The 12,593-nt window shown below is 42.8% G+C and overlaps 1 protein-coding gene across 1 annotated transcript in view; it reads right to left on the bottom strand.

Moving 5' to 3' along the window:
* ANXA5 (annexin A5) overlaps positions 1–10,319 on the bottom strand; it is a 32,413-nt gene extending 22,094 nt beyond the window's left edge. Inside the window, exons 1-2 of the mRNA XM_035029306.1 lie at positions 10,158–10,319; positions 10,009–10,051 (exon numbers count right to left, since the gene is read on the bottom strand). Of these exons, the coding sequence (XP_034885197.1) occupies positions 10,009–10,017 (9 nt within the window). The 5' untranslated portion in view covers positions 10,018–10,051; positions 10,158–10,319. The remainder of the gene's footprint in view (positions 1–10,008; positions 10,052–10,157) is intronic.
* Positions 10,320–12,593: the final 2,274 nt, after the last annotated feature.

Genomic DNA, 12,593 nt, shown 5'->3' with positions numbered 1-12,593 from the left:
CATTGGGCCCCTAATATTTGCTCAGTGTGTCAATGAGCCAAGCACAGTGTTCAGAGCTTCACATGGATCATCTCATTTTATAGGTGAAGATACACATTGCCTTAGAAAGGTTTGGAGAATCATCCAAGGGACCATCAAGCAAGTAGCAGAGTCAGTACCTGAAGACAGGCCATAGAACTGCAGGCTATTAATCATGATGGTGCACAGTCTCCCAAAAACAAAAAGGAAATCTCCAAAGAGGGTGGTGATGGCATGGAGAAGCCAAAAGGGAAAAATGTTCCAGGAAGAAAAGAAGAAAAGGCAGTGTCCAGTATCACAGAGAAGTCAAACAGGAGGTGAGAGTGAAAGGGTCCACTGCACTTGATAACGAGGAGGTCTTTGATGGTGGTAAAAAGCATGACTGGAGGACACCAAAAAAGCGAATTGTGAGGCAAAGCATCTCCATGAACTCCGATTTTACAAATGATGTTTTTTTTTTCTTTTAAAAACTCACTTTAAAAAAAAAATACTTTATCCAGTTTATAGGCTATGGAGTTGCTAGTAGATCGAGAGGTTAAGAACAGAGGAGACAAGAGAGATTTGCCTTAAAAAGACATCTGACCCCTGAGACTGAAGGAAATGAGGTGAAAGATGGAAGGAAGTATCCTCAGAATCTCAGCGACTGACTATGAAGAAGAAATAACTGCTGATTGTATTTTTGAAAGCTTTCTAGAAATTGGGAAACACGTGCTACATTCCACATGATCCGAGTCACTGTCAAAGCTAGCCAAAGCCAAGTAGTGGTAGTAAGGGACCAGAAGTGAATCACAGACGTGAGTCACAAGGGCAGAAACCTTGTTTGGACATCCTGTCCAAACTCCATCCCAGTCCACACAAAATTGTCTGCACTGGGTAAATGTGACTTTCCATGACTCATGCTAGAGGGCTTCTCCTTTTTCCTATAGCCCCACTAGCCTCAAGTTAAACATTTATACCTTACCCAGGTTAATTCCAACTGTGAGTAGGTACTGCTCCCTTCCCCCATCCCCAGTTCCTCCTCAGTTACCTTCACTCCCTGCCACCAAGGTCTTCTCAAGGGCATTAGTATATATTCTCAGGCCATACATGGCCAAAACATATAAGTCACTCTTTTAACTCTCACCTTCAAAATTATCCACTCTCCTAGCTCTGTAATTTTGTAGTCTTTTTTTGTTCCTTTATTCTAAATGAGAAAGTTCTTTACCGTCAAGGACTAGGTGTGCCAAAATAAAATGAACACAATTAAACCAAAAAAAAAAAAAAAAAAAAAGTGCAGGGTTGCTTTCCTAGACAGAATTTAAAGAAACAGGAAAACAACAACAGAAACAACAACTTCAAATTTAAAGATGAGAAAACATTCACCTGCCTGGAACCTTTTAAACTGAAGCCTTCCTGGGGCACCTGGGTGGCTCAGATGGTTAAGCGTCTGCCTTCGGCTCAGGTCGTGATCCCAGGGTCCTGGGATCGAGTCCCGCATCGGGCTCCCTGCTCGGCGGGGAGCCTGCTTCTCCCTCTAGCCCTTCCCCCTCTCATGTACTCTCTCTCTCTCATTCTCGCTCTCTAAAATAAATAAGTAAATAAATAAATCTTTAATGGGGCGCCTGGGTGGCTCAGTCGTTAAGCGTCTGCCTTCGGCTCAGGTCATGATCCCAGGGTCCTGGGATCGAGCCCCACATCAGGCTCCCTGCTCCGCGGGGAGCCTGCTTCTCCCTCTGCCTCTCTCTCTCTGTCTCTCATGAATAAATAAATAAAATCTTTAAAAAAAAAATAAAAAATAAGCTGAAGCCTTCCTGAAGACACAGAAGAGAACGAAACCCTCTTTAAATCTGTCTTCCAGTTTAAGGAAATCAATACTTAATCAAACACCTACCCAGCGTTCCTCTTAATACTGATCAGGAAGCCGGAAACCAGGAAGCAAGCCACTACAGCTGAGCAACTGCTAAGCGGCCACAGGGTGATTTTTAAGTATGGTTCTTCTGAGGCTCAGGTTTGACAAAAATCCTCCGGAGGCTGCCCAGAGAGGTGGGGAACGGGGAAGTCCAACGGCAGAACCCTGCCTCACTCCCCAGCCAGAGCAGTTCAGGTCTTACCTGATGTACACAGTACTGGCCCCTTAATATTTCCTGTGATAATATGCGTCCCACCGAGGAGCAAAGAAAAAAAAATTAAAAATCACTGTACCGGGAAAAATAAAATGAGCAGGAAAAGAGGGGAAAACTGGCATGATATGATTATGATCGAAGTTGCAAGGTAAAATAAATATCAGAAGGAAAAAAACCCAGAATCTCCAAGAGGACTGAGGGGTATAAACATAGACAATAGGGGGTGAGAAATAAGATCTCAAGCCCTAATTCTTTTTTTTTTTTTTTTAAAGATTTTTTTTATTTGACAGAGAGATAGACAGAGCCAGAGAGCACAAGCGGAGGGAATGGCAGCGGGAGAGGGAGAAGCAGGCTCTGCACTGAGCAGGGAGCCCGATGTGGGGCTCGATCCCAAGTCCCCGGGATCATGACCTGAGCCAAAGGCAGATGCTTAACCATCTGAGCCACCCAGGCACCCCTCTCAAGCCCTAATTCTTACCCTGGCTCCAAATCTATCAAAAAAGGTGAAAGTTAAGTTCAAAGCCTTAAATTCAAATTGGTTTTTAACCATTACCTTGACCCCTTTCTTAAAATCAAGTGTAAGAGGGGAAAAGTATCACTATAAATAATTTAAGTTCTACACATAAAGGTAGAAAAGAAGTTTTGAAAACGAAATAAAGGTTTTGTCAGTATATTTAGGTTTTTGTTGTTTCTTTAATGCTCCCATGACTATGACCTCCCTGACAGTATAAGAATGCCTTCCCTTGGCAAATACCAACAAATGGAAAGTTAAACTGTCCATGAATAATGGTGATGCCTTGAGTTAGTTAAAGTGGGCAAATGCATTAGCCTCCAATGAGTACACATTTGCGGTGGGGAATGGGGGGGGGGCAGTTCTGTTTTACCTAACTGTTCAACTGGGCGTTCTATGAATAGTACTTGAAAAGCTGTATCACTAACCAATTCATTAACCAATACTTCAGGAAACAAGCTTATAGACTTCTCATATTAGAGAAGAGTGTGCACGGATTCACAACTTTTTTTTCCTTTTGTTTCTAAACAAGGGGCAGAAATCTAATAAACATGGCTGGTCCTACACAAAGGTAGGAAATGTTAGCCTCAAACCATTTTTAGTTGTAGGAAGAGGAATAATACATAAATAAATGACCTACAGAGATGAAAGAGGATTTAAAGATCATATATACCCTGCTGCTTACTAGACAGCACCTCTTAAATGTTTTATAAGGAACTCAAATTCAACAGATCCACTACTAACTCTACCTTCTCCCCCCACCTCAAACCCGTATTCCTTTCTCAGAGAAAAACACAAATCAACCACTCAGTCAAGCAAGCCATTCATCTTGACCCTGACCGGACCCTTCACCACCAAGGACCACCCCACTCATGCACCCAATCTGCCTACTCTTCTGACAGTCCCCTCCTATCTCAAGTCCCAGCCACTGCCTAGTTTGTCTTTAAGATTTCACTGGGATCGTAGCGGCAGATTCCTAAGTGGTCTTCCACTATCCCACTTCTCTCTCCTTCCCTCCCACCCCCTGCACCATCATGCGGTTTCTGCTGCCGCAGAAATGCAACATCACACCAGAACCAGGGTGATCTTGGTTAAATGCAAATCTAACCATGGCACACCCCAACTTAAAACTCTTTTTTTTTTTTTTAAGATTTTATTTATTTATTTGAGAGAGAGAGAATGAGAGAGAGAGCACATGAGAGGGGGGAGGGTCAGAGGCAGAAGCAGGCTCCCTGCCGAGCAGAGAGCCCGATGCGGGACTCGATCCAGGGACTCCGGGATCATGACCTGAGCCGAAGGCAGTCGCTTAACCAACTGAGCCACCCAGGCGCCCGGGACCAACTTAAAACTCTTTGATAGCTTCCCTCACCTACAAAATGGTTAATATTCTTTAGCTCTTTCTGGCATCCCTTTCCAAGGCAGGGCTCCATCTCCCCACCTGACCGCTTCACTCCAGCAATACCATCTTGCCTGTGGCTCCTGGCCAGGCCAAACTCCTTTATACCTCTGAGCATTCACCCTGGCTGGTGTTGCCTCTGCATATAATGCCTTTCCTCCTTGGCCCACCTGACCACTGCCAGGTAAGTGACCTCAGTTTTCTCTTCTGCGAAATTGAAATAGTAATACTGATTTCCAAAACTATACCGTGAGCACTAAATAATGCATACAACGGACTTAGCAATGCATCTGTTATACTAATAACTTTTGTCCCATTTCCTTTTTTATTTCCCACGTCTAACAATACCTGGTGCCTAGTGGGAACTCAAAAGCTTCATCCATTCATAAATGCACGCATGAATGGGAAGTAAAGAGAAGAGTTAGGAACAGGTGTCCAAAGAAATGATACCAACTGGAATATGCATTCATTCCAGTAAATCAACTGCATACAGGTTTACATATTATATAAACTACTAAACTGAAAGGATGGGTCCAAAAAAAAAAAAAAACAAACATTTAAGCAAAGGTCTTAGGAGCACTAATTTTTATAAAGATCAACTAATGTGTTTGTGAAGTTTTAGAATAGTATACAGGTTATATGAATAAAGTTTATTTCAGAAATTGATCTATTATGTAAAAATACTATATTTCTACCATTTTAAATTTCTAAGTCACTAAAGAGGAGAAAACCATAGATTGCCCAACTCTCACTAGCTCTCCAACTGTGTCCAAAGGGACCAGATCTAGATAAGGGAATTAAGATTTGCTGAATGCCAATGAATTGCTCAGTGGCTTCCCAAGAAGCCAAGCAGTTTTGCATCTAGTTCTCAGCATCCAAAATGTAAACAAGAGTCGGAGGTATCAGGAACTGAGAGACACTAACCCAAAGCAGTATAGGTAATCCTGATCTAAGATCCCAAGAGAGATCTCTAAAGAGAGAGTTGACCTTAAAGTGAATGGCATGGAAAGATACAATCAGTATCTGGTCAACTCCTCTAGAATGAACCTCATCTCAAATCTATTTATTTACATTGATCCTGCTTGTTCTGCACAGACACTATAAATTATCACAGTACAATGATTTCAAACCAACCAAAAAAATTTCTAAGCAAACCTTGCACAATTTATGTATGGAGGAGAGATCTGATGTTCATGAAGTTTCCAGTGAAAAATTATGTTGCCTCATTTTGCTTCATGACATTCCTGCTGCTTTAAATATAACTCTATAAACATTATAAAGCTAAGTTCAGATTGCCCACAATCTATCTTTTAAAGAAAAATTATTTATTTATTTGAGAGAGTGGCAGAGACAGAGCACGAGGAGGGGGGAGGGGCAGACGGAGAGGGAACTGCAGATTCCTGGCTGAGCAGGGAGCCCAATGAGGCAGGACTCCCATCCCAGGATTCCAGAATTATGACCTGAGCCAAAGGCAAACGCTTAACCAACTGAGCCACCCAGGTGCTTCCCCAAAATCTATCTTTTTAAAGTTTAGTTATCATAAACAAAATTATACAGACTCAAATTGAATTAGAATATATTAAATGGATCATTAATCTTTGAAATACAGCCAACTCCTGATTTTTCCAAACCAAAGAATACAGAAGTACAAAATGTACTTTTAAGTACCTAAAATAAATTAGAATATCTGTGAAATAATTTGGCTCTAGCTCAATAGTGAGATTTTAAAAACCTGCATGAACAAGTTAAGCAATAAGAGAGAAATAGGTCAGGATCCAGTTTAAGAAATCCAACCCAAAATATGGTTAAGTCAAATAGAGAAAAATGACCCTAAAAACTAATTTAAAAAAAAAAGTCACATATGGGCGCCTGGGTGGCTCAGTCGGTTAAGCAGCTGCCTTTGGCTCAGGTCATGATCCCAGGGTCCTGGGATTGAGTCCCACATCGGGCTCCCTGCTCTGTGGGGGGGGCTGCTTCTCCCTCTCCCTCTGCCTGCTTCTCTGCCTGCTTCTCTGCCTACTTGTGCTCTCTCTCTATCTCTCTGTCAAATAAATAAATAAAAATCTTTAAAAAAATAAAAAATAAATAAATAAATAAATAAAATAAATAAAGTCACATTTAATTGCATGGAGCACTGGGTGTTATACACAATGAATCATGGAACACTACATCAAAAACTAATGATGTAATGTATGGTGATTAACATAACAATAAAATTTTTTTTAAAAAGTCACATTTATATAATCACAAGTTGACCGTTGTAAGAAAAAGATGAAAGGATTCAAAAAATATTATACTCTATATAGATAATTCAGGCAATTAACAGCTCTCTGGCCATTCCTTAGTAAATATCTTGAACTAGCTTGTACCCAAATTTAGTACATTAGAAAACATTAGTGATCTAAGAATCATAATAATTTATCATTCATTTAGCAAAGTTTATTCTAAAACAATATGGGTGCTGTGGTTCCAAATCAGATAAATACAAAACCATTCAAATGAATCATTTCAAAGATAAAAAAATAAATAAATATTGTCCAGGAACTGTTTACATGCAGGTACATTTGTGATTCTTATTTTTCTTGCGTGTCACGGAAACGATACAGTCAACCAGTGTGTTATCTTTGAGAAAGACTGGGAAGCCTCATGTTAGACTACTTCGCTCCATAATAATAGTCAACTGGTAGACCCCGACATGTGTCAATGCTAGTGGATGAGGATTAGGACCAGAGAGAGAAGGGCAGAGCTCAAGGGGTGGTTATTCCACAAATACCCCCAGCTCTGAATGTATTTACTCACCATGATAATATAAATCACTTTTTATGTAGTTCACAATATCTGTTATGGATTTGTCCCCCTATACTGACATCATTAGGGTAAAATTTTAAGAATTTGCAATGATATGAATTATATTAAGTATGAGATAAAACTTATAATTTATTTATATAACAAATAAACAAAAAATATTAATGTAAATACACACAAGAGTATAAAATATCCCTAGTAATATTTTTCATATAAAAACAGAAACTCCAATTATCTACTGAAGATCAGTCAGTGCTTTCTCTTTAAATTCTTAACAAGACGGTCACGCCCACGAGCTACATATACAATTGATTCCTGGATCTTTGCAGGCTGTGACTGGCAGGGTGGTCCCAAGGTCAAGTAAAAAGACAAAACACTGGTATGGGAGGTACAGTTTATAAACATGAAGAATTACTGCTGTGGGAGTCTTTTTCATTCTTCAATAAATAAGAGACAATATTTAATGATACATTTTAAATGGCTGAAATATGCACCTCTAAGTCTCAGGCTTAGATCTGATTTCACTACTTTCCAAATGGCTAGAGTGGAGGTCTCTGGTTCCCATAACCACAGGTCAACAAAACACTACCACAGAAACCGTCTGAAACCTAACACTGAAACTACTTCAGCTTTCCTACCATTACACTGGGGTCCAAGGGAATTTTTTTTTTTAAGATTTATTTATTTGACAGAGAGAGATAGACAGCACAAGTAGGCAGAGCGGCAGGCAGAGGGAAAGGGAGAAGCAGGCTCCAGGCTGAGCAAAAAGAAAGTGGGGCTCGATCCCAGGACCCCGGGATCATGACCCAAGCCAAAGGCAGCCACTTAACCAACTGAGCCACCCAACTGCCCGGGAATTTTTTGACAGTAAAACTACAAGTCCTTAATGTGGGCATTCTGCATCCCATCAAATGTGTAAGTATAAAAACAACAAAACTCTATCTTAATGTTAATATTTTAACAAAATTTGGGGGCGCCTGGGTGGCTCAGTCATTAAGCGTCTACCTTCGGCTCAGGTCATGATCCCAGGGTCCCGGGATCGAGCCCCACATCAGGCCCCCTGCTCCACGCGGGAAACCTGCTTCTCCCTCTCCCACTCCCCCTGCTTGTGTTCCCTCTCTCGCTTTGTCTCTCTCTGTCAAATAAATAAAATCTTTTCTTTTTTAAAGATTTTATTTATTTGTTAGAGAGAGAGAGTGGGCAAGAGAGAGTGAGCAAGAGTACAAGCAGGGGGAGCAGCAGAGGGAGAGGGAGAAACAGGCTCCCTGGGGAGCAAGGAGCCTGATGCGGGACTCAATCCCCGGGCACTGGGATCACGACCTGAGCCGAAGGCAGACGCTTAACCGACTGAGCCACCCAGGCGTCCCAATAAATAAAATCTTAAAAAAAAAAAACACCTTTTAACAAAATGTTTTACTTCCATAGTTTCCAAGGAGAACTAATAACAAAGTGCAAAATTCAACACTGTATCTTTCTTAACATTACTTGTAACTTTTATGATGACTAAACACTGTGGTTTTGATAGAAAACAGTCCTGGAGTTGTACTGTGATAGAGATCATGCACCCAATTTTATCATGCAAACCACCATTCTCCCAGGTTTTGTATATATAACATCCTTTACACTTTTCATAGTTTGAAATTATTAATGTCCACAATTGGAAAAGCGTGTTCATTTGTGCTATCTGGAGTCTACATAATTAGAAGGAATTGATTGAAAAACTTCAGACATCACCGGGTGAACTTACAAAAGAGATTCAAGAAACAGCCAAATGAGCAAGGATAAAGGGAATTATTCTTTGATGCCTGATCAGTCATCATTTACATCCCCACACCAGCATATCAAGATAAGAAAAACAACTCTTAGTGAAGGAAAGTTAGTTCCACATAAAAGTATTCTTTATATGGGGAAGAACCTAAACCAAAGTTTCCATTTGAAGTAATAGGAGAATTGGTTTATTGTAATATTTCCTAAGTGCAAAAGAGGAAGTAAGAATGGAAGCACTGTAGAAATTTAATAAAGTTACCAGGTCATCATAATCCTCCCAAGTTCTCTTGGAAAGGACCCTGAAACCTCACTTAATTTTGATGTCAGTTTTGTTTGTTTTGTTTTGATTTAATAAATGAAGAGTATAAAGAGAGGACATTGTCTGAGCAGTTAAAAAACTGGTTTTAAAAAAATTATCTGGACTCTGACAAGCCAGTTTGATTGCTGAGATCTGTAAAATTAGTTTTGCGGTGGAGTTGTTAGCACTGATATTTTATTCAAAAAATACTGTACAACACGGTCGTTTTTTTTGTTTTTGTTTTTTTTTTTAAAGACTGCTATATGAATGATTTTTTCCTTTCTGGTATTTTTGACAAATGTTAAGAGCAAAAAAGACCAATATTAGGTAACCAAGTTCTGAAACAATCCGAAGGCAAATTCAATTTAGAACTCGTTCCACGAGTTACTTAAGAAACGCCGCTCTTCCGTTTAATCTTTTGCCCGGGGGGTGGGGAGGGAGCAGTGCCTACAAGGAACAGTTCCTTTCAGTAAAATTGGGTTGAGCAACTGGAAAAAGCTCACTAGAGCGCTACTGGAAAAAGCCATGCCCACTTGTAGTATTAAAATAATACAGGAAAAGGCAGGGAAAGGAGGGGAGGGGAGAGGAGGGGAGGGGAAGGGAGAGGAAGAGAGGGGAAGGGAGGCGAACGGGGGGAAAGGAAGAGGAGAGGAAAGAAGGAAGGAAGGAAGGAAAGAAGGCAGGCATGCAAAGAAAGAAAAAGACAGACATGCGGGAAAAAACGCGTTCGTCTCACTTGACCGCTAAGAGCTTTTCCTGCTCTGGTTCTAATTTTAGCGGTTCTTTGGATTTGGGGGAGAGCGCACTTTTACACATTCACTCACAAAAAGGGAATGTACACAAATCCGGCCACGTCACCGGCTGCTGCGCCCCACCGGCTGCTTCGCGGCAGGTTCCGGCGGGCACTGGACGGGAAAAAGCCGGGGACACAGAAAAGGGGTTGGAGGAGGGAGCAACGAAAGGAGAAACAGGAAAGGTGTAACAGATTTCTCGAAGGCAGATTTTGTTTACTCCTAAACTTTTCTGGCTTTCAGACAAATTCTGGAACTCCCTTGACACAGCTGACAAAGTTGGCAAATGCGAGCGCGGCGCTGGGGGCGCACGGCCCTACCTGTGCCATGGCGACTGCTCAGGTCAGGAGAAGGTGATGCAAACTGCAAGACAAGAGAGACACCGCGGGTTTAGCGAGCCGCAGACCGGTCCTCCCCGCAGCTCCCCTCTCCGGACGCAGCCCCCACCCCCGGCTAGGCGAGCACTCACCCGAGGGTGACACAGGGACCTAAGTGCCCCGAACCTCCCAGAGAGCGGCGGAGCGCGGGGCGGCGGCGCGCGGGGCAGGGCAGGGAGGCGAGCAGAAGAGGCTCCAGGCAGCCGCTCTCAGTCCACTCGAAGCAGCGGAAACACCACCCGCCCCTCCCCGCCCCGCCCCTCCCGCAGCCAGCCCCGCGAGCCGGGCCCGCCCCTTCCCCGGCCTCAGTGCGCCTGCGTGGGGCGCTGCTCGTCCTAGTCCCAGCAGCCTGGGTGGGGCCGGGCGGCCCCCGCTCTGGAAGCGGGGCAGGGCGCGGCTACCGAAGGGCCGCAGGACTGCCTCGTCCTCGCGCAGCGGGAAGGGCGTCGGGGCTCTGTCCAGGACTCTGGGTTTTGGGTCGCTGGGGCTTCTCCTCCCTCCGTGGCCGCAGGAACGGTGGCCTCACAGAGCTGCTCCGACGTAGCTTGGCGTAGCTGACTTTTTGCAAGGCGAGACGGTCGCTGTGGCCAAGGACAGGGCTTCTTTGACTACGGTATAGAAAAAAGAGTGAAGCTTTGAGTGTGTGTCTAAGTAAACAAACAAAGAAAGTGCCAGTGGTTACTTCTTACAGGGCCGTCTCTGAAATGTATATAGCCCTTTGGTAGCTTAGGTAGGAAATTTCAAAACCTTTGCCTGGGTCCGTTCCTATTTTACAAACCACCCTAGAACTTTAATGAAACTTAAATTCGAGGTGTACTCTATATTAAGCATGAGTGTGAAATATGTAAGTGTGAGACAGAGAGTGAGAGACAGAGACTGACTCAGGATATTGTACTAGGCTGATACAGAAAAAGCAAAGATAGTGCCCTCCGTAGGCCTCCTAATGTGGGGGAGGAGAGGTTCCAGGGCAGGGGCCACAAGGCAAGAGGAGAAGCTTGCAACACTAGACAAGATCACATACTCTCAGATGAGAAGAGCAATGCTGTGGAGGTTTCAGGATAAGAGATTAGAACCTAGTCTGCTTTGGGGGAACAAAGAAGAAGCCTTGTCAAATTAAATGGAGAACTAATGTGATTCTTGGTATAGAACATCTCATTTGCTTTCACATGGGAGCCACGTGCTTAATCAGGCCCTGACAAAGTCACAGCAGAGGGCTTGTTTACTGAAAAGGGAGCCAAAATTGAAAAGTATGTGGAGCTTGCAACATACACATACCCTCCCCTTTTAGCTTGCCTTCCCTCTCTCTGGGAGCCTCTCCTCAAGCAGCCCAACATCTCTGTATGTCCCCCAGCTCTCCACTTCACAGCTCCCCCAGCATTCTTGACAGGCCCATGCACCTGAAGGCAGCCCTTTCTTCGCATCTTTCTCTCCTCACTTATGCTCTGTCCTTTCTTTTTGCCTTTCACCAAGGGTAGCTCCTGTAACTGGCCTAGAACGTTCTTTTTCCCACACACATCTACCTGAACTCCATTTATTCATAGCCTCTCTTGTTTCCTGCTCTGAGAGTAATGAAATGACATAAGACCTAACAATCTTATTGATTCTATAAGGATATGCCCATCATGGGTTAATGATTTACTCTGTGTCCTGCAGCCTAGTACTGATAGAACTAATGAATGATCAGACCCAGTGTCTTGATATATCCCAGTTGGTATTTCTTTCACTTCCAGTTACATCGATTTATTCAACCCCTACTCTGGACCAGGCACAGTTCTAGGTGCTGGGGAAATGAAACAAAGTAGGTCAGAAATTCTGTTGGAGGAGACAGGCAATAAACAAATATCTATTATGTCCAGTATGATACATGCTATAAAGAAAATAAAGCAGGACTAGGGACTGAGGGTGTGGGAACATTATTTTGCAAAGGTGGTCCGAAGGCATTTCTTGAGGAGAAACCTGAATTATTACAATTTAATTGTATTTGACCACTATTTACGGGGCACCCCAAAACTAAAACAGGAGACAAAGTGTACATCATAAAAGAAATGCAATCAAAATGCAACTGGTTTCAGAGGAAGGACCACTAATATCTTGTCAGGGGATTCTAAAAAGTGATATGACATTTGAATTGGACTTGGAGGATATTTTATAGGGCAATGAAGAAAAGAAAGGATGGTCCCTGGTTAGGTGAACAGCAAAACCAAAAGAAGGAAAGTGCTCTTTTGTGCATGGAGGGAAAAGTGCATAAAGAGTAACTGCCACTAGGGGCGCCTGGGTGGCTCAGTTGGTTAAGCGACTGCCTTCGGCTCAGGTCATGATCCTGGAGTCCCCGGATCAAGTCCCTCATCGGGCTCCCTGCTCGGCAGGGAGTCTGCTTCTCCCTCTGACCCTCCTCCCTCTCATACTCTCTGTCTCTCATTCTCTCTCTCAAATAAATAAATAAAATCTTTAAAAAAAAAAAAAGAGTAACTGCCACTTAGATGCTGCTTTGAATGGTATATTTAACTGATGGATTTTGAATGACTGAT

This window comes from Mirounga leonina, unplaced genomic scaffold (genome assembly GCF_011800145.1).
Source record: "Mirounga leonina isolate KUSES-001 unplaced genomic scaffold, KU_Mleo_1.0 Mir_234, whole genome shotgun sequence".
NCBI classification, from domain to species: domain Eukaryota; kingdom Metazoa; phylum Chordata; class Mammalia; order Carnivora; family Phocidae; genus Mirounga; species Mirounga leonina.
Note: the sequence above shows the minus strand (reverse complement) of the source record. Positions and strands in the feature narration are given on the sequence as shown.